Genomic DNA, 24,338 nt, shown 5'->3' on the forward strand with positions numbered 1-24,338 from the left:
ATCCGCAGTGAGTGGACCCATGATAGAGCTTTATAGGCCCACTACATATGGTATCCGTAGTGAGTGGACCCATGATAGAGCTTTATAGGCCCACTACATATTGTATCCGCAGTGAGTGGACCCATGATAGAGCTTTATAGGCCCACTACATATGGTATCCGCAGTGAGTGGACCCATGATAGAGCTTTATAGGCCCACTACATATGGTATCCGCAGTGAGTGGACCCATGATAGAGCTTTATAGGCCCACTACATATTGTATCCGCAGTGAGTGGACCCATGATAGAGCTTTATAGGCCCACTACATATTGTATCCGCAGTGAGTGGACCCATGATAGAGCTTTATAGGCCCACTACATATTGGTATCCGCAGTGAGTGGACCCATGATAGAGCTTTATAGGCCCACTACATATTGTATCCGCAGTGAGTGGACCCATGATAGAGCTTTTATAGGCCCACTACATATTGTATCCGCAGTGAGTGGACCCATGATAGAGCTTTATAGGCCCACTACATATTGTATCCGCAGTGAGTGGACCCATGATAGAGCTTTATAGGCCCACTACATATGGTATCCGCAGTGAGTGGACCCATGATAGAGCTTTATAGGCCCACTACATATTGTATCCGCAGTGAGTGGACCCATGATAGAGCTTTATAGGCCCACTACATATTGTATCCGCAGTGAGTGGACCCATGATAGAGCTTTATAGGCCCACTACATATTGTATCCGCAGTGAGTGGACCCATGATAGAGCTTTATAGGCCCACTACATATTGTATCCGTAGTGAGTGGACCCATGATAGAACTTTATAGGCCCACTACATATGGTATCCGCAGTGAGTGGACCCATGATAGAGCTTTATAGGCCCACTACATATGGTATCCGCAGTGAGTGGACCCATGATAGAGCTTTATAGGCCCACATACATATGGTATCCGCAGTGAGTGGACCCATGATAGAGCTTTATAGGCCCACTACATATGGTATCCGCAGTGAGTGGACCCATGATAGAGCTTTATAGGCCCACTACATATGGTATCCGCTGTGAGTGGACCCTTGATAGAGCTTTATAGGCCCACTACATATGGTATCCGCAGTGAGTGGACCCATGATAGAGCTTTATAGGCCCACTACATATTGTATCCGCAGTGAGTGGACCCATGATAGAGCTTTATAGGCCCACTACATATTGTATCCGCAGTGAGTGGACCCATGATAGAGCTTTATAGGCCTACTACATATGGTATCCGCAGTGAGTGGACCCATGATAGAGCTTTATAGGCCCACTACATATTGTATCCGCAGTGAGTGGACCCATGATAGAACTTTATAGGCCCACTACATATTGTATCCGCAGTGAGTGGACCCATGATAGAACTTTATAGGCCCACTACATATGGTATCCGCAGTGAGTGGACCCATGATAGAGCTTTATAGGCCCACTACATATGGTATCCGCAGTCCGTGGCTTTATAGGGACCCATGATACGAGCGTTCCGCAGTGAGTGGACTCATGATAGAACTTGATAGGCCCACTACATATTGTATCCGCAGTGAGTGGACCCATGATAGAACTTTATAGGCCCATTACATATGGTATCCGCAGTGAGTTGACCCATGCTAGAGCTTTATAGGCCCATTACATATGGTATTCGCAGTGAGTGGACCCATGATAGAAAAGTGACACCTATCATTTCTATTCTATGTTATTTATTTTCTAAGTAAAAAGTAACAGATAATAATTTGATAAAATAAATGTTAAGTTTAAACAATCCAGTTAGGATTAAGTAAACATACAAAATATCTAAAACGGGAGTACATAAAACACATTGTATACTGTACAAATAGGAAATGACAGTTTATAAATTACTCAATAATGTAATAATGCACACAGTATTGCGGTTGGGTGTTTGGTACTTATCTATTTAATGAATGTTATGTTTGATATTTACACATAGTATGCATGATGTTCCAGTATATATCATAAGACTCATACTATATGCGTAAGTCTAAATATGCATAGATAATTTTTCATGCTACCTTTTCCTCTTTATTGTGGCTAAACATTTAAAAATAATCTATCTATACTGAAATTTGTTTCCATGCTGTCGTGCTTTGAAATGCAATCAATTATACATGTACCTTTTAAATTTATTACCTATCTTGAAGGCATTTGTGCTACAACCGTTCGAAAAGTTTGAAATGTGTTTTTTAATCACAATTAAAACACAAACCACGCTGCGAATATACATCATGGCTTCCATGCATGAAAATAAAATGATTTCACAATTCATTCCGATATACACACAATATCAAAAAGTGATGTCCTCGAGTCCATGCTTCTGAAGTGTTAAACACCTCATAACATTCCTTTTTAACTGTCTCTGTATTATATTGATCTTCGTCTATTTCTTTCCTTCTTGTCTCTCACACACGTGACAATCTAGTGCATATTAAAAATAATATACAGATCATAAAATCTGTGTGCCTTACTAATACTCTGAAATATGAATTGGTGGTTCATTACGAAATTAGTTATTGTTTCCTTTGAAGTATGTATTACCGAATACAGGTAGATGTAGACAATCTCAACCACACACTTTGATCAAACGTCTTGGCGAATGTGCGGGCTCGCTTTCGTGGTGTTCGTTGTTTACAATAATGGATATTATTAACTAACATTTGAGTATATATTTTATATATTGACTATATGACGATACTGTGTAAGTTATCTACAATGTTAGTTTAGCCCGTGGTATGTGAATTCCGTGTGTATTCTCCACTAATTTCTGTACTTTTCCCCGTGAGCGTACTATGAGCGTTGCTAGGACGATACATGCCACCAGCATCACCAACACAAGTGCTGACATAGCAATGATAACAATGATGATTTCACTAGATCGGAAACAGTCGGACTCTGCTTCGGCTGAAAAAAGAACATTGAGTATACTTAATCATATCGATTAATGATATGATTACAAATGTTATTTCGTTTTTCAATGAGTCTTGAAAAGTAAATGATCATTATCGAATATCTTTCATGAAGCCACTTTCAAATATAAATGTACGCAATATTTTCCAACCAGAAAATAATTGTAATTATGAGAAAATAAGAATATTCCTTTTAAAGAATTATCATAAAAAATATCATGGATTAATTAAGAATGATTTCCAACTTATGTTCTAGATGACCAAGTTTATAGTATTGACATTTTGTTTGTTATTACCTGTTTCCTTTTTGGGTAGAACAATAGGTTTCTCAAGTACAGTGAACAACGCGGACACTGTGTGTTCATCTGTACTGTTGCTATGATCGTCAGCACTACGACGTCTTCTGGCCACTCCTTGTCCGTTACAACTGGGCTATAAAACAAGTTTATAATGGTAAGTAAAACTTTTACGTAATAATGTTACAAAATAATGCAAAATGGTTATAGAAATCTAAAACAAAATCCCATGGTTTCAAAAGTTGACAGTACACGATTGGATATATTCCAGATGGTTACGTTTAGACTTGTACACTGAAGAACCGTTTATGTACATCGTAAAGTCATGAATGTATGTACTTGGCATTATTCTAGTTTCGTACATCTATTTTTTATTTATTTTGACAAAACATTAGAGAAAAAAAATTGCTTACTACTTCACAAGCGGCTTCATCCTCGGCTTTACATATCTTTACAACACACTGGATGAAAACCTGTTTGGAATCGTAGAACCGGAAACCAAGCATGTGGAGGGCAGCGGCTGGGATGGGGGCAGTGAAATCGGGCGGCGTATAATCCATCTTCACTTGGCCTGGGGGGTCTTGCATCACAAGGTTTCCATCAGATGTTGGGCACCTATAAAGATAAAGATATCACTAAATAATAAACATTCCTCTTTGTATTCCAGTATAACCAGAAAAAATATAAATAATTAAATTGATATAATCAAACGCAATGATCTTCAAAAAGCGTTCCAATGTGGGTAGTGCCACGACACACTGTTGGTCTATGACTTTGTACGTTCTGACACTATACACACGCGAAATGTCTTACACGTAAACCTGTCTATAGAGTCTTTATATATAGTGGAATGTTTTATTATTAATTCTGAGTTAATGTCAATTCAAGTGAGAACATTTTTTTAATATTATTTCATTTACTTAAAATGCACTGCCATCAATATGCTTACTCTGAACATTTTATAATCGTGCTCTAAAATGATTAATTCCTATCGTGATGCCATTGAAAAATATAACCACAACACAATGGAGGTTAGCAGAAAAAACTTGTATACAGAATAACAAAATGATATGTGTATAAATGCGTGTCCAGTCTTTATTCTGAATCTATGAATTGGATGCTGGTATTTACATAATCATTCTGGTGAACATATAATCACTGATGTAAACACTTTTGATAATACTGGAAAGCTTAGGCCGAATGAGACGCTATGGTACATGTATCTGCTAGTGAAACATATATATTTCAAATACGTACCCATTGTCTAAAAGCACGACCTCAGTCTGTGTTCCTTCTTCGCCGTTATTGGCGACGCATTTTTCCAACAGGAGTGCAGTGTATACTGGAACAGAATGTTGATCGAAGGGTTCATATATCAGATTCGTGGAACATTTAATACACTTTATTTAAAAATAAAGATGCCATCTCTAATATTTTAGAGTCCAATAACTTACTCAAAACACACACTCGCTCACTAATTACATGGATAATCAACGTTTAATGATAACATTCTGTGATTATTAAACACTGATATTTACCGTCAGTTGAGGTTAGATAGACCATGTTGGTGAATTTCTCGCCTACGAAAAGAGCTCGTGCCAGAACGTTCTGGTTATCGTCGAGGAAGTGGAATCGCACAGGAGAGTAAGTCTTTTTCTCCTCATTTCTGGTCAAATTTCCACTGTAAACAAAAGCGGAAAATAATGGTTAGCGCAATAGGTATATCGTCGGAGAATTAAACATCGGTGTATTCGCGGTCAAATTAATTTCGGCGAACACTGATAATCGTTTGTTTTTCAAACGTGATTATTGACTTTCATAACATTCATGATCGATCGCTAGATAGTTACAAACATATTTACTATAGCCACGCCAGGTACTACCACTTGCACATGAAGTTATTCAATGTGGGATCATACAAAATGTATAATGCAAAGTCACGCGCAGGCGGCTTGATTGCCAGCTAGTATCTTTCCGATCATTGGGAGCAACAAACCTCCTAGTTGTTTTTTGTGAAAAGTTAAATAACCCATTGTATTCGGAATATAGACAAAAGAAATAGAAACCCTATATAAATTTTACTGTATCTAATTTGCAATACGTGGAAATTTCCCGTAGCAAATCAAGAACTTTCTCCATACACAATTATATAACTACATATGTGCAACTATATGTAAAATGTAATATTGCTTGTTTGTTTTATAGATCAACGTCCTATTAACAGCCAGGGTCACAAAATGTAGTCAGATCGCATATTACTAATTATAACTGAAATATGGCCAGAGAAGGTACAGGGTGTTACATACCGTTGGTTAATGGAGCTGTCCATATCAGCTTCCATGGAGACGTTTGATGCGGGATGTGTACAGTTGAACGTGATGATACGATCGTTTCTGGTCTGGATAAATGAATGGAATCCTACCACTATGTCTGTGATGTAGGTGATGTCTCCTGTCTGGAATGGAAACATTTACGTGACGGAATGGCATAGTAAATTAAATTATTGACTATCAGACATAATCAACACACAGGTTCTGTTAAAAGTTTGTTTGAAAATATTTTTTGTATTTGGTATTTGTTTTGACTTTCTCATTTCGCTAACAATATTGAGGTAATACAAACAACATGCAAAAATCATATAACACTACTGTTGTACTGTAGTATCCACATTTACTACTCACTCCCTGATAAGCAATCATGCACTCTAAAGCAATGAAAATAATAGCTATCATATAATGTAATGCGGATGGTGTACTTGCTGTTACCAGTAAAGAAAAAGTATTCGTGAGAGATAAACTGGAAACTATTAAAAACTTATTTTGGATTAAATCAATGCGCATCAGATTATCATACTAACAGACTGTTTATTTTCTGATTTGACCTTTCAGCATTACCTACCATTGGGTAGTCCTGAACTTCTGTAGCACCACATGTGGAGTTATCGAATCCAACGGATGATGTGAATTTACGGTAGCCCTCCACATCACTTGTCTCCTCCTGGAATCGACAGTCTGTCCGGGAAGTCGCTCCATAGATGGCGCCACTGAACCCTTCTGGAACCATCATACTGATCTTCATATCCGTACCGAGACATTCCCAGGTATCTGGAAGGAATCTTTAGTTGGCTGATTGCTGTATTTAGCTCTGAGGCGAAATAGTGATCTTTTATAAATATATATGAATCATTATTTGTTTTTGTCGTACATAACAACATAGATATAACATTTACATAAAGCCACCCGAAGTATTTGATCAATAAATATACTTTTTGAGTGCGTTTAAACATGGGCGATTGGTACACAGTTCCATGAAGTTTCCTAAAAACGCTACTTGTAACCATCATCTATACCGCAGAGGAACCATTATATTGTGACACGTTATGTAATAATCGATAAGGAAGTTTGTTTGTGTACTATTGTATAAGTCGCATTTTGAGATGTGTACAAACCTATTGACAATGAATGAATAGTCAATACTTATTTCGAATACAAAAACCATCATACAAATGTATTATTTCAACAGGATATTGATATGTAACAACGGATCTAGATTTTGCAAAAAAAAATCAATTCAAATATTCTACACATGTAATGATTTGATTAACTTGAGAACATTGGCTGGCAGTTTGTTCCTATTCTCGAGAGTAACTTATGTATGAGTATAAACGTCACATATAAACGTAAGATCAAATAGCAAACTGAAAGCGGAAATGTAAATATTCAGGCATATGTCATATCATACCTGCTGTATTATTAGATGTACACAGGTGACGAACGCGCCAATTGCGTTGCCTAAATGACTGTATACACCCATTAGTCAACTGATTTATTTGTATCCGTTGTAAATTGATAAATGTCTTAGGTCAAAACACTATAACATGAAATAGAATGGTCCCTTTTGATCGTAAGTTGATTCATTCCTCCGACACTGCTGTGATGTGTTTTATCATACACTATTTGTGATATTTAAATATTTGTAACAATCCGCAATTGTCAATTTGTCTATAAAATCAAATAAATCATATTATGGTGCATTTGAAAAGAAACAGATAATTGATCATCAATCACTTCTGAAATACTGTTGCGAGAAGAAGAATGCAAAATGAATTGTAACCAAAAGTATTGAGCACATCACGACATGAAATAATTCATCTTAAACAAATTGTTAAATTATTGTATTCTTAGGTTTTAAAGGAACTACATCATAGTCAACTGATATACGTTATGGATGAAGAACTTTTATTCATAGATAAAAATCAAAATATTTTGTTGTTTTTGGTGTTTTTTATATCCTTTCATTTTTTACATTTTTGTTGTTTTCATGTGTACCACATATTCCATGATCTTCAAAAACTATTTTATATTTTCATTATTATTACTTAGTTAAATATTTATTTATTTTTTAATGTAGATAACAGATGTCCAGCTTTTTTTATAATGCGAAACTGACAATGTATCATAGGGAGATATAATTAGTGTTGCCATAAATGGCTTTGTAATTACGAGCATCTCTACACGCCTATGTCGACTCCAAATTATAATGTACATTAATTAAAATCTGTAACACCTTCACTTCACTAAGGTGGTAAGCCATTTCAACTAAAAAGTTAATTATGTTTTGCGCAAAAACTCTAATTATGTTTAATTAGAACAAACTTCACATGAATGCTTATCACTTTACACAAGGAAGTGAATTATAAATATCATAATTAGAAATATTTTATTACACATGCATACATTAAATATTCATTAGTAAAGTTATATGGAAAGCATTGCATTCAAATGTGAATGTGACGAGTGTAAATGGAAACAAGCCACTTGTACTTCCTAATGGTCCATTATGTTTATGAAACATCTTAATTGGAATTATGCTTTTCATATTCTATGATTTAATCCAGTTGCCCAAATAATAATTCTTACCTTGAAATATTTGACAAAATACGGTATTGTCGGAAGATAGGATTTCAACGTGAACGCAATATTTAAGCGTAAACGTTGTTCTGTAAAAAGAACACCTATAAATTGTTGATATACATGGGGAGGGTAGGGTCTTTAAGTGACCCTGTCTGATAGTAAGACATTAAACATGATAAAACAAAACATGTTTCAAAATTATTTTTTTTAAAGTATTATATCACTAAAAATAGTTGTTATCAATTCTCACATTTTATTTTATGTAAACAAATGAAAAACTACTCCTTTTTTATTAACAACTACACTTTTTTACTCAACGAACTACGTATATACCCATCTCAACAAATTTAGGTAGGCAGATTTCTGAATTACGACGACTGTGATAATAACCCCTATAGTATCGAGTGTTTGGTTTGGAATGTAAAGTATAAACAATTCTATTAAATGTCTCAAAATATATTGGATACATGTATTCAATAATGATAATATTTGAATGACACAAATTAAGGCCATTAACAGTAACAATTAAAAAAAACAAGTTCCTGGTTCGAAACCCAGTATGGTTGTCACATTCTCTTCAATTCTATTACAATATTAACTGGTGAGCTTGCCAACCTATTTTAAGCATTGAAGATAAGCTACGCAGTGGAATATGTGAACCTTTAAGTTGTTGTGTCATCGGGGAGAAAGCTTGGGGAAAAGAGGGGGAGTGAATCGATCATCGGTGACCAGGTATCTCTATCGCTAGAGCATGAGGTAAGGGTTCGGAGGTCCCTGGTTCGAACCTCGATCAGACCGCTACATGTTCTCCTCTCCTGTTGAACAGGGATACACAAACACGGCCGACACCTTATATTTCTACAAATAAAGTATTTGTTTATGAAGTAAAATGTATTACAAAATGATTTTACATTGTTTGGTGTTGGGGGCTATAAAAACAGGTAACCATGGAAATAAACGCATGCCGGAACCTGCTTGTCGTTCGGTTCTCGCCTTATACTGGGTACTATCTAAAATTAGAAAAGAGCATCGACACCCACAAAACGAAAAAAGCTTTTCTAATTAAAACATGCTGGTTAACAAATGAGTAAAACTGTAAAACCTCGATAATATCCATCGTTTTATAAGAAATATCAACTTTCTCATGTGTATACCTTGAATTTTAAACTTGTTTTCTTCAAATCATACGGAATGTATTTTTATGACATATATAAGATTGTTCAAAGATAATAAATAAAGACATCTGACATAGCGAGGTTTTACCGTATTTCTTATTTTAAGAAGATATGCTCATCCACTTTTTGATTCCATTGTATCGCAATTAAGAATATAATAGTTGAGAATATATGGTTGATGGCAATAAATACAGTCCACTGGGTATCAACTAACACATTGTTATAGCTGACAGAAGGGTTTGTTGTCTAGTCTACTCGTTTTGTACACTGATTAATTTCAGACCTGAACTCAACCAGATGATGTCTATGTCATCCTGATTCAGCCAAGTCACTTAAGGTTAGCCCTGGGTCATGTGTCTGAATCTCACTCCCGATCAGTTTATGGCTCCTCATTGGCCAAGACGTGTTTGCGGAAAGATACCAATGCGTAGATCGATTTGCTTGTTTTCTAAGTTTCATCAGTTCTATGATATCGATAAAATGGGACAAAAACTGAACATATTATAGTAAAACCAAAGTATATGAGTTTGTCGAATGTATAGCGTCCCCTTACTAATTTGAATGACCATTGTTGCCCATTATACAGTGAGTAAGGTAAGTGTCATAGTTCCTATTGTAACGTCTCGTTATAACGACTACAGGGGTAAGGATGGCCAATGAACTTATCCGTACATATCATCTACCTGTACATTGAAATCTTTCCATCTAACCCCAACGAGTGAACGCTTATATCATAAATCAAAAGAAAATCTTTTCCACTTTCAATAAAATATTCCGCACTATTGACTGGACTGGTTCGATAATCAAGTGTTTGAGCATATCCATCTACAATTCTACATAATAATTTCATCTGCATATCTTTTTGTATATGACCAATATAATTCATGCAAGCGATGCTGTATTATAATCATATTATTAATAAGTATATAACGGAATATAAGGTACATTATTCTATGAACTAGCGTACAGTGTGAAATACAAGCACAAGTGTTAAATTACTAATGATCGATAGGATGAAGTTAAGTTACAAATGAAATGATTCAGAATGAAATATAATGTGACTATTCTGGTTTTGCATATCAGAGAGTTACCTTCAATGGAAGTTGGAATCGAATGTGACGTAATTATCTTGTGAACGAAATTGACGTCATTTTCTCTGAAAAATATGATGTCACGCTCGCAAACACATGATGTCACAATCAATACCTACCCACAAAGGTAGATAACTGTGTAATGTGCGAATACAGAATTGGAAGTAGAAGCTTTAGACAAGAATAGTTTGAATACATCAATGGCTAAGCTTATGGTTATATAACAGAGTAGATAGTACTATACGTGGCTCACCTGTCTCCGTCTCACAGGTGGGACCATAGTGTGTCACAGGACAGTAACACGTGTCGGTATTGTAGCAAATACCTCCATTTGAACATGGATCATCCACGCAATCTTGTTCAGCTGGAACCAAAAAATCACAAAAATAAACATCAAATGCTTTGAATCCATGACTATTTCTAAGAAATAAGCAAAAACTCTAAATCATCGTTTCTTTCTTCTTTTTTTCGTGTCGTCATTATATGATTATGTTCTGACATCGATTCAAATGATCTCTTTTAACTATCAAAGACATATTTCTTGTCTGTTTAGCCACTAATTGAATATAAACGAACGAGGTTATAATTCACAGACACATGTACAACACCTAGTATATCACCTACCTATTGCGACCCCGCAGTCATACGATGTATACTCAGGGGCACATGCGCATGTCCCATCCTGGCATGTGCCTCCGTTCTTGCATTCATACCCTCGACGACGACAATTATATGGATTCTCCTCTGTATTCGCGGTCATGTCCTGCGCAAACGTCAGGTGTAGAACTGGAATGAGAAACAGTTATTTCAAATAATGCACTGTTAATAAACAAGAAACAAAACATTTTTCGAACACCGATTTATTAGCTCTACTTTCCTTAACAAAATTGAATTGATATTAAAAAAAATCGACAATTTCCAGTAGATACAAATCAGGAGAAGAAAATGCAGCACTTCGAGGTAATTTTAAGTAACTTACCAGAAAACAGACATAACACGAGTATCCCTGATCGAAACATCTTAAATCTAAAAATAGAAACAAATTAGCGTTATCAAAATAGTAATGTACTGTAGTGTTATTCCCGTTTGGATCATTTGTTTCATGAACCCACTTTGGGGTCGTAGATGGGCAGTTTTACAGAGGTTCTAATGTCTAATGAGCTATTTTATATGGGCAATTAAAGTTTGACCGTGTAGCCTTTCTACAATCAGTTAGTGGTTTGGTACACTTACCTCTGAAACATAACGAAATGTTGAAACTATATTTGTTTCCATTGTAAGGTGCTAGAGATCGATAAAAATATAAGCTACAATAAAACATACATTACAAGACGTCAGAATGTAATACGTCATGTAATATGACCATCAGACCAATTTTTACGGCGGAGATATTCCCATAAATAACACGAAATCGTTTTCTCCTGTCTAACAATGACTTTTGAAAACAATTGATCATACCACGGTAAAAAATAGAAGCAATATTTTCTTACGTTACTGTATAGATAAATACACAGTCATTATCATTACGTTGCCTTCCATAATCTTACTCAGGGGCTGTGTGTCAATTTTCTCTTTTTTCTTCTCCCTCTCTATTTGCTATACCCCTGTGTGCTACGTATATGAGCTTAAAATTGCATTTTTTAATGGTAACAGTAAAATATAATTCCTTTATTAAACTATTCAATATTGCATTTAACAAACATTACTATGACATGGAAATATAAAAAATACAAAAGACGAAATAATTTATAGTAACTGTCCGATTAAACAGAGTAATGAAGTATGGAATTTCATTCGAAGGAGTATACTTATTGAATTGTTATATAGAATTAAGTTGAATTATTAATGTTCCATGGATCTATAAATCAGCCATTAAAATGTAATGTATGTACGAACCCGTAAATTCATTCATGGTTTGAAGAATTTCGGAATAGTAATAATACAAAAAAATGAACAACCATGTATAATATAGATCATCCTTGGTTTATATTATTAATCATTAATATAGTATACATTGTATACCTAATAAAACTAATCAATATGGTCGATGAAATGTTTTGACATGAACTTTATTATCGTGAAATATGCAATATATCGGGGGAATAAAGGGTTAATACCAGATCACAGATTTCTGATCCTTTCTTTGATATTAGTTTTGAGTGAAATGTAATTCCTCGTCTGACGGAGGTAATTGATCACGGAGATGTTTAATGTGCACATTTGCAACAACAACGCGAATCCTTATGTGTACTGTCTACAACGAGACTGAACGATAGTGCACAAGTCACGATAAAACCAGTATCTCGATATTTCCCATTGTTGGGATATTTTTTGCACTAGTTTGCATTTTATTTGCATTTCAATGGGATATAGTCCATCATTTCACACATAACGTGTTTAAGCCTTTCTGTATTCCCCTTTGGAGACTACTTTGCGTTGTAATTACCTTGAGCAGTCTACTGTGCAGGTGTGAAAACAAAGAAAAATGCTCCTTAATGAAATCAAAATTAGCATTAACTTCCTGATATATATCTAATCCATCAAATAGAAGCAAACAGTCGTCTTAATTCACGCATTCCTCCTATCATTGTTAATATTGTTAATTACTGGTAAAACTGTATGTCTATGGTACTAATTTGTTTTATTGTATTGACATATAAACAAATTAACACTATGTTTAACTTGATACATGGTTTTCTATTTGGTTGGTTGATTGTGCTTTATATGCTAATTACAGTTAAGGTCATTAAATGTTTGGTTTTTGTTTTATTATATATGATACTGTCCAACATGGGATTCGAATTGGTGACTAAGAGTTGGAGGGCCTGTGTCGAGACATCTTGACCACTCGGCCACCGCAGCCCCTAGACATCTTCCATATATACAGTTATTTGTGTATGTAAATATATGTATGCAGTGGAAGGCTGCGGTATAATCGTTTTGTGTCGTCTGGTAATTGTGGAACTCTTGTCCGTTTTATGCTATCTGCATTGAAGCATGCCGACAGAGACACACTACCGGTCACATTGTACTGATAACGGGCAAACCAGTCGTTCCGTTCTGTTTATGTTGTGCGCTATGCAAAAGCATAAAACATAAACTTTAAAAATATAAGGTTCGTTGGGACAAAAGGTACAATTATAAGGTACTATCCATATGTTCTATTTTATTTAAGATCATATCAGGGTAACCTCCGTAATTCTAACGTTTTATGATGAGATTTGTATTTGAATGAACAAACAGCTTGGTAATGACAAACTGAATTTTTACTTTAATATTTTTCGGAAAAGGACTTCAATGTGTTTTGTAGCTCTGCTTGATAGTAGAGGAATAGTAGGCAGACGTTATTTTACTTGATATGCTGAACAGAAGTAGGCTAAAGCTATAAACAGTAGTTCCGTCAGAATGGTAATGAACATATGTGTCAGTTCTAGCTGTTTCACTTTTTACAATAGATGTATCCGTGATGTAAGTATGTATGTAAATAGAAACATTTATTAAGTGTTAAACAGGTTACTGTATGAATTATCTGTACTGATATAAATATAATATATATACGTGACCAAGCCGAATGAATACCTGCCAGGCGAATAAGTCCACGCCCGAAAGTATTGAGACTGTTGAAACATAAAAGTCTTGAAATTGTGGCCATACACATTGTATATTATTTTGACACCTCGGGATAATGTGTGGGGGTAATAATCGGACATGTTGATCCCTACCAGATAAACACATTATGAATTTGTATATAAATAAATATTGTATAAAGCCGATACATGTAATTGTAATACATATATATTCGTCATGGATGAATGTGGGATAAACTGCTGGGAGCATAATTGTTTCGTAAGATATAATCCTTTTCAGTAACTACTTATACGTATCATATTTATTTGAAGTGAAAAAATATGTCCTTTCTCTGACGTCTGTTCTCTTATCCACCATCATGGATATTATTTCATTGTATTTCATTGTATGAGATATGGACATAGAGGCATGTTACTTGCCTGCGTCCATAAAATATCTTATTAAATCTTATTAAATCTTATTATCTTATAATCTGAATGTTTTGAAAGCCATCTTTCAAACAAAATGAAACCATTCTTAAATTGATTGTGTAGCTACATATATTATAGTATAGAACAACAGTAAGCTCAGCTAGAGTTAAGCTATTTTAATCAATCATTTAATTTTCTAGGATTTCATAGGTATTTCTTCCATACTTTACAGGGTTATTTCGCGTTTGCTAGGTAAAAGATAACTCACACGCGCTAGACAGTGACGTCATCATTATATGCGGAATATATTTTTAAGCACAGCAACGTCCTTCACCATTTCTCGTTAAAGTATGGGAGAAAAAGGATCAAACATGGACCTGTCAGTTGGACAAGGATATCTCAACCCCAGTGAAAGATTTTGACCATCAAACCTCGGCAAGCCTCGGGTTCACAAGCCAAAATCTTTCACTCGGGTTGAGATATATCCCTGTCCACCTTACAAGCCCATGTAAGATTCTATTAGTCTGTAGCATCAATTATAAATACTGCATAACATAAAGTATTTTTTATGAAAAAACTATCGTTATTTTCGTGGTTACTGTGGTAACAATGACTTTTGTTCGTCGCCATACCACTGAAATTTCCACCCATAAACCAGGATAGAAATACACACAAGTACTTCATGTTACATGTATTCAGCAAAGATCGGCTTTGTGTGGCTATTCAGTCAATATCAGTCATCACAAACAATACCTACTCCTGTGAATGTCATAGGCAATTGTTGTCTTGTTAACTCAAATAACTTAAACATGAAAAAGTTGGGTTTTTTAAAACTAAACTACTCAAGTGGACCATGACAAATAAATTCAAGGCACACTGTGAAATACAGAATTATTTTCAATGTTCTGATAATTCTCAGCATGACTATTACAACCGTCCTCGTTAATATGTCAACACTAACAATAAATCAAAGTAATGAAAAAAAACATCAGTGTATATTTTTTTTCACAGAATGGAATTCGGTGGAGTCTTTGATTGCTCTTATTTCATGTCGAAATAAATCATTGATTAAAAGCAAACAATAAAGCTTAATTTGAATTGTAGAGGCTTTCGCTAAATTCTTCTGAACATATTGTATTGGTTGTAATTTGAATCCTTAATTTCATAAGACTTATCATTGGTTTCCCCCTCTCCATCCACGACTGACGCCCACCATCGTTACACGACTTGGACCACGCAGACGGGCGGGGCAGCTAGCGTTTTATACACATTATCACTCAGACACCTTGCGGTCGTGCGTAACCTCTAGACTCATAAAGAATACATTTATTATCATAATTAATGCATCCATTTACGTTTTGATGGTTTAATTTGTTAAATCCTGAAGTCAATACGCCGTCATTGTGACGAATGGTAACATCAGAATGCAGCTTCAATGTAAGTCAACAATGCTGTGTATGTCACACAGTGTTGTGTTCTTAAGCACAACTTAATAAAACAAGATCAGTCCAAATTAAAAACTATTCGTTTGATGACAGCTGTGGTATCAAACGCCACTTTAATTATGATATTGAATACGCAAAACCTCTCATGATACAATAAAAACTGAGTTAATAAACTAACTAGAAATGTAAATTTATTGATGTACAACATCATATATTACTTAACCAAGGGACCTCCGTGTAAAACAATGCTTCATTTCCTCAAGTCACGCGCCAATTAACTGTCAAAGTGTGTATCAGCAAACCTGTGGGTGATGATGATTTTAATAGCTACAATTATAACTCCCACCGCTACATTTGTATATGGTTAGATAGAATGTGTTAAAGGATTCAGTGCCATTAACAGTAAAGGGAATTCTATAATTGATTTTCGAACAGCACAAGATATCCATTTACATTCAACAACAGTATAAATAGAAAACAGATTCAATTTAAACTTCAAATTCAAGACAAATATTTCAATTTCTTCGCACAATTACACATACTTGCTCGGCAAATAGTTTACCGAAAAGAAACAAAACATGGAAGGATTTAGATACAAGTTTGACGTATATTCTTTTAACGTGTCTGCGTTCACCAAACAATACAATACATGTATTCCCTAGATTTCTAAATCTCTTAAATTTCTGAACTTATGACAGTTTTCTTTATTATGCTTTCAGAAGCGCCCACACGCCAATACTGTTAGTTTTATACCTTATAGCCAGCTATTTACGTTTGTCAAACGTTTCGCGATTTTACTTCAATGTGAAAAAAAAATCATTTTGGCTGTTTTAAAATTTTGCAATCTGCCTTTCTGAGTCTATCAATCGCAATCATTTCTCAACATTTCGCGGATCAAATTTTCGCGATCATAGCAACGTCCCGCGAAATCGTGAAAATATCATCCCCGCGAAAATACCCAACATTAAGGTTAGTGATGGAACTTTAACATATGAACATAGTCTTAAGCATTTAATTTTGTATATATACATGTATAATAATAGGAAAGCCCATCTATGAATGAATACAAACATCTAGATATGAACTAGTCACCACTATGATATAGTTAATACATTACCCTATAAGATACCAATATGAAATGCAAGAATGCCTCGTCTATACAACATGTTAAAAATATATCTCAGGAATATAAAACGAAAATACTATGATTTTTTTAGGTTAAATCACTGGCCAAGGACAAAAGAACGCTTTCAATTCTAACACTTCATGATATAAAACAATTATTTAAAGATGCTCCACCTCCGACAGAGCATAAATGATATTCATCATTTAAACAATAATTCGTGTTTAATTAATTGTATATATATATATATACAAATATAACAAAAAATAATATGAAATAATTTATTTTGCCTTTGGTGCATGCGCAATCAGTACTTCATTCCATAAAGGATATAGTGCCGCGGAATTTTTTCGGGATGCAATTGATTATTTTTGATATTTTTATTTTGAAATAAAATTAGAAGCTCAAACTTTTCAATAGTGGTAATGGTGTAAAGTAAGTAACTTTTGTAACTGAAGAAAAATACTAAATCGTCTGTTCCTGTTTTTGATAGTGAAAAAATACCATTTGTCAGCGGTGGAGCATCTTTAACATATCTATTGTCTCGAAACGACGTGCTATGGTACCATTATCTGCATTCTTGGGTGTTTGAAATAGGAAATATGTAATTGTACATTAGTGTATGCTAAAGTTAAGACTAGTAGAAAGCCAGACCATATTTAATATTGAGATTAATTGACTCATTCAGGGATTGGATTTGTAGTATCAATTATTGATCAATTAACGGTATATGAAATTATTTTTGTCGTCAATCAAATACTGCGTTAAATGTTAAACCTACTTGAAACAGTAATTATCAATACGCGCCTAGCAAACGGTCGTAAAGCAACATACAGATTCAAGCTTCATTCGGTTAATAAATGAATATAATGAATATAACGACCTGAAAAATGATGTATATGATGGTTTTGAAGAACATCACTGTGCCTTCAATTTTCTAGCAACACTAAACTAAAGCAAAGCTAAAGGTTAATATCATAACCTTTAATACTTCTGGGTCTATCGTTTATGTATCCTTAATCAAGGGTAATTAAGGAAGTACAAATAAGTTTATTATCCTAGATTATACTATATAATTACAAAAATGACATACAAATGTATAATATACTTCTCGAAATCAGGATTAAGACTTTTGAATGGCAAGGAACGGTCAGGGGGCATACAACACCGACGATTTTTTATAGTAAAGGGACACAGTGTCTTATAACTCAGGTTAGTCGCCTTTAGCAAACCTACAGTCTCTGATCATTGACCTCTGATAATTACATAGAACCCCTGAACCATAACCCATACATTTTAACCAAAATCTGTGAACCATGGAATATAATGTATTGTCCTCTTACATATACCACCTGTTCCTGGGGCATATGATTAAGTATAATGATTGCGCTGTTATCATTTACCCAATAAGTCAATGATTGAGTCTTAATTAATCATACCCATCATAGTGTGTGTTGACAGGCACAATGGTTTAATTATAAGAAGATGAATTACTATAATGAGAAATCAAAACTATTATCACCGTGACTTTACAAGATTAGTAGTGTTCCAAATGTATGTGTAGGCAGCAGACATTTTCTCCAGGACATGAGGTTGAGTAGACAATGTTACCAGGGACAATCGATGTCAGTACCCCAAATTATGTTTTAGATGTATACGGAACAAATTTATACAGACAATTATATGCTTGATGATATTAAAAAGCATGATTAAAAACGCATATAATCATCGAATAATTCATTCAAAATTCATTCATAATTTGGAACATAATATATCATAGCTTTTATTTTTTGTGGTTTATCAGTGTGTTTTAATTTGTAATAAATTTCAACGCAGCAACAACTTTAATGTAGGTTTCAATTACATAGTTTTCACAGCATTGGTTAATTAAAATATGATTAAAAAACAACCCAAAACATCGATGTAAAACTAAACTTGTAAAAACAATGGATACACCATGGCAACTTTGTACAGTATCCAAAACGACTGTATACGACTGGTAAATAAATTATATATCAACCTTCAATTTAACAGATTTGTAGATTAATAATCTCTTAAGAATCTTAAGATTTTCCGTTTCTGGATAAATGTATCAACGCCCTTTTAGCCCTAATATATCATTTACAAATACCTTCGTCTATAAAAAGAGAACATTCGTCATACCGAATAATTTTGATAAGTTTTGGGGAAATACATCATTTATACTTAATTAACTATCATTACCTTGTTTTCCATGACATTAAAGGAGATCTACACATGCATGTAATTAAATATGATTTATTTAGTCCGGTTAATGTAAGTTTAGTAAGAGTTAGTTCGACTATAAAACAGGTAATAAGCATATGCCACCCTGGCGATGGTAAAACTAACATATAACGTGATATACAGTCATTATCAGAAACAGAGAAGAAGCAATCAATAGATTATTAAATCTAAAGCATGTTGTAAGATACATATATATTGTTGAGATGAAGCACTCAATAAATTATTAAATTTACAGCATGTTGTAAGATACATCTATATTGTAATCATATTAAAAAAATATGCGGCGCAACAATACATGTTTCTCCCACGACATAACAAAGAAAGTGCAAGCGGTACAAAATGGTCAAACTGTGTTTAAACAAAGGTCAAACAACGAACATCTATGAAGACACGTTACCAGGATTAAAGCATTTACAAATCATTCCAGGGACGTGACACTATGCTTGCTACATAATTGTTGTGATTAACACATTATATTATTGTTATATTATATTAGTATACCTAGCATTTCACAGATATCAAGGCTGCTATAGGAGACATTATAGGTGTTTTTTTTCGTTTCTAAACGTGATCGCCACAGTTGGGGGAAATCAGCCATCCCCGGTAATACCCGTATTGAGTATTACATTATGATGATAAAGGACATTTATATAGGTGTGGAATACACATGTTTAGGTTATAGGATAACTACAAACATGACTCATTCTAAGATCGTTTTATAGTGCCATGTATTACTGGGATAAAGATGTTTTTGAAATTGTGTTTGTAATGTAAACTGTGAGAGCGGCCTTGTTTTGTCTGAAATCTACTTATTCCTTAAAAAATTAGCATATGCTCTTCTGATGCGCGGTACCGCGTTAAACGTACTCATCAACGCAACGCTTCACAATGCATAGACAGCCACAGAAAAACCATATAGGGGATTATCAGTCATAATCTATACAGCACATTACTTATCATGGTGTACATATTACCTTCTATGTAGACGTTACTGTCTTTAGATCTGTTTTTATAAAAGAACTATTTGTTTATCACTTTAAACAACTTTAGTAACTGTACCTCAGAGTACCCCCTAGAAGTTATTCAAGTACACTGATATAGCAATGACAACCCACCAACATTTGGCAGCGTCTTAACACTGTATTTGGAAGGATGACAAAACAGACAATAGCAGAGAAGATAATAGGTATTACGTATATGTTTTAGTCCGTGAAGATATTTTTTATTTCTTTTATATCACCAATGATGTAACAATTGAAAAAAAAATTACCAGATTACATTACTTTTATAAAATTATCACACTGAAACCATCATTTATTTTGTAATTTGGACAACGAAAAAATATAAATAAAATTAGGCCATTGGCTAGGAGGGTCCCACATGCATCCCGCAACATCCGAACCAATATTTTTTCTGAACTCTTATGAGCCACTGATCACAAATCAAAAGATAATCTACAAAAAAAATCTAAAGATAATAATTATTTTACTAAGTTCCCAACAAAAACAATTTTACACCAACGTTAATTATTAGGCAAAGTGACAAAATTCAAATAAAAACGCTCTTCACAGAAAAGATCACACTATTAATGATTTAACAAATAAAACGACATTAAGGAGGTTTATGGATCTGTGTGAACTACCGGTAATGGATACGTTGTCACAGCCATTACAATCACACACCAGCCACAGGCATTGTTTTAACATATGTTACAAAAATCAATAACATTGCATAAACAAAACATGTTTTGTAAACACAATATATTGGATTGTCTGTATGTCTTTAAGCGTTTTACGGTTTTATTCCGTACCTCTAGCTTCTAACAATCCATATTTGTTGTAAACGCCTTCTTTAGCTTGGAACTGTAAAAGATCCCCTAAGGAGTTAATATATTGATGCTTATTTCCTTTGGATATTTGTTCCATCAGATGTTATCTGGGAAACTATGTCCTAATGTATTAGAATACATATACCGACAGTGATAATGCGGGTCTATGTCTATACTAGAAGGTCCCTATGTGTACTGTTTAGACGACATTAACGAACTACTGTCTTCCCACATCCACGGTACCACCGGGGAATGCTAGCTTACTCTCATTATCTCCCATGTGGCCAATGCCGATACGTGATCCTGAATCCAGAATAATTTAGCAGAAATATTTCTCACACCCACAGAGAACTTGCACTTTCGATTATAAGAAGCTTTCTTCATTTGGCGAGTTTTGATTTTTAACAAAGAAAATGTTCAGATAAAATATATGAAATCATAGCACAATAACCATGAATTGTATTACGCAGAAAGTTGACGTGTTTGTGAGACGAATGGTATTTTAAGTTTGGTATATGTCATGTTTATTGTAATGTAAGATTGAATGTTATTGATACAATTATAACACATGGTTAATAGATAATAAGAATTAGTAGTAGTTTGTGTTATGTTATATGGCGTATTATTCAGGTAATAAAAAAGAATTTCTCCATAGTATTTTATTGATAATGAATTTATTTCAAACTAAAATATGAACAAATGATACAATTTACCACAATGATTGAATAATCTAGCTTAAGACTTTTACTTATGTTTAAAATATCTTTACAGATCGCCATCCCATTCCCCTCAACGACTGTTCTTTGACCTGGCCTTATTTGTTTATGATAAAGTGATAGTCTTCAATGTATCAGTTTGTATTCAATAGAACTTTGTGAAAGAGTTATTCTTTGGAAACCTGAGGGTGCAACCAAACACTTGAATGAATAGATATAGAAAACATCTTAGCTTTAAATTTTATATTGATGTATTCGTATGGCACAAATTTACGAATTACAAAATAAAAATGTAAGAGAAAGGAACGGAGCAGAAATGTTTATTACAAAACTTGCTATATATAGCAATATTAACACGTTAAATAGTATAATTAACTTCATTATTTATTTACGTTCATTATTTCCTGGACTAATCTGTAATTATCCATCAGCCTGTAAATGTTGGGTTTACGCCCTTTTTGAGTTAAGGCTGTATCCTGCTATACCAAATGAAGGTAAACACCAGAAATTACGTCATCCTCAAACCACAATATCCAACCGTTTTGTTACTTGTATGTTTATATTAGGTGTTGTTTATATCGATAATTGTTTGTTTGCTCGTTCATTACGTCATGTTCAGGTAATCGGTCCATTGATCATCCGCGTTCAGGCGTTGTCTCTTCTTAGCGATGGTCAATGCTCGATACACCACAGGGATAGGTCACCAAATGCCACAGCCATGATATAATAATATCTTTGATTTATCAAGGGTTACATATCGAGATTTCAATATGACCTTGCAGCAACTATTTAGTCAAGAAGGGCAATAACAATATCAACTGATTGAAGAGATTATCCCATAAATTAAATACTGCCTTTCAATGTATCACTTTTTTCTTTTCATATTATCATTAAATTTTATTCATATTCACTTCATGGAAAATTGTGATTATCGCACTTTGGGTTTTAACCGTAGCCGCAAATCTTGTGTTATCTGTTATGTAAGCTTAACATGTTGATAAAATACATTTCTTAAAGATAATTAATAATAAATTGATATCATAACTTATGGTACCATGGTGACACGTTGTGTAAGTGCTATTTTGACCTGAAGAAGGCTCTATTGTGGCTGAATATATATTCAAAAAAAATGATTTTTTATTTTACTTTGAACTCATTTTGGCCTTTTATTTCGGACTATTTATATACCAGCTTTATATCGTTTTGATCTCATCATGATTCCCCAAGCTAGCCACATGATCAAAACCCTGATAATATCTTGTCCGGGTGGCGTCTTCCTCTACTTGTAAAGTAGACATCATACATAGGGTTCACTTTCTTTGTAATAACTGTTAAATGACAATTTTAAAATTGATGAAGGCTTCACTTTATCATTAAGATAATTTTAGTATGTGCTTTAAATAATAATGTGACAAAGATACCAAAACTTAAATATACAGACCACTTTACACACGTAACAATGTGTTCGACACATCCCTTTGTCCCTTCTAGTATTCGTCATTGGTGCCACATAATATTTACTTGAGGTGAAAGGTCACCAGAAAATAAAACTCGCGGATTTGTGTGATTCATTTCACTGACAATTACCTTTGTTATGAGACGTTTAACAATATTACTTTTTTATTTTGATTGACTATGTACTAGATGTCTAGGTAGGGTAAGATTGGGCGTTAAGGACACTAAAGATTAATGTCTTTTAGTGCAGCCTGAAGTAGTAGTGAATGCCTACTTTGGAGGAGAGTGATAGATGTTATACCTAGGTAATGGCATCCTCACATCAAATGTTCACTGATTATTTCGCACGTATTGTCTCCAAGAATGTGGACCTGTTACAACGACGTTTTGTCACTAAAACTACCAATAATGCAGCATTTATCATTTTTGTTTTGTATTTTCATTGAAAATGAGAAATGGTTTTTTTCCTCATAATTTAAATATATACACCTTACGCTAAACATGCAACATATGACATACACTTGAGTGGTACATCGCTGACGAATCACGTTAAATGCATTATTTACTTCATATTATCTGTCTTAATTGTGTAACGTTTCTTATACAATAGCGGTCACATTGTTATCTTTTTAACGTATACTGTATAGGAATAATGCCAATAACTTGCTGACATTGTCATCACGGCGGTGACCTATGGTGGACCTTTATAAGTTTGTAACATTCATATTAGACGTCAAGCCAAACAACAACTGATGATGACCTAATTATTATTGCACAATATATACCGTTTATATAATTAAAATGTCCAACTAACAATGCATCCTATCATCTGTGTGCAGTTCAACATAGAGTGTGGTAAGTTGAAGAGAAGTGCTTTTGTCTATATCTGTTCAAATTGATTTTCAATACGAATAACCTTGTCAATATAATAATGATAAGATAATGATTCAATTAAGACCGTAAAAAGATTATCATGTAGAATGATAAGTAAATGATAACTTACCTGTCTGAGATACAGACTGGAAATGGAGGCACGTTTGTGTGATGGTCTCGTTATAAGCCTAACTAATTTTAATATCTTGTGCATGTAAATATC

General features: G+C 34.1%; 1 protein-coding gene across 1 annotated transcript; it reads right to left on the minus strand.

Moving 5' to 3' along the window:
• Window positions 1–1,699: 1,699 nt before the first annotated feature.
• On the minus strand, window positions 1,700–24,338 carry LOC138320752 (EGF-like domain-containing protein 2). Its single transcript, XM_069263934.1, has 11 exons — window positions 24,246–24,338; window positions 11,392–11,438; window positions 11,037–11,198; window positions 10,666–10,776; window positions 6,132–6,337; window positions 5,540–5,688; window positions 4,772–4,914; window positions 4,491–4,575; window positions 3,647–3,848; window positions 3,234–3,369; window positions 1,700–2,932 (listed from the first exon to the last, which is right to left on the minus strand). The coding sequence occupies exons 2-11, from the start codon at window positions 11,429–11,431 to the stop codon at window positions 2,739–2,741; spliced, it is 1,428 nt and encodes a 475-aa protein (XP_069120035.1). The 5' UTR covers window positions 11,432–11,438; window positions 24,246–24,338; the 3' UTR covers window positions 1,700–2,738.

This window comes from Argopecten irradians, chromosome 4, assembly GCF_041381155.1.
Source record: "Argopecten irradians isolate NY chromosome 4, Ai_NY, whole genome shotgun sequence".
In the NCBI taxonomy this organism is placed as follows: Eukaryota; Metazoa; Mollusca; class Bivalvia; order Pectinida; family Pectinidae; genus Argopecten; species Argopecten irradians.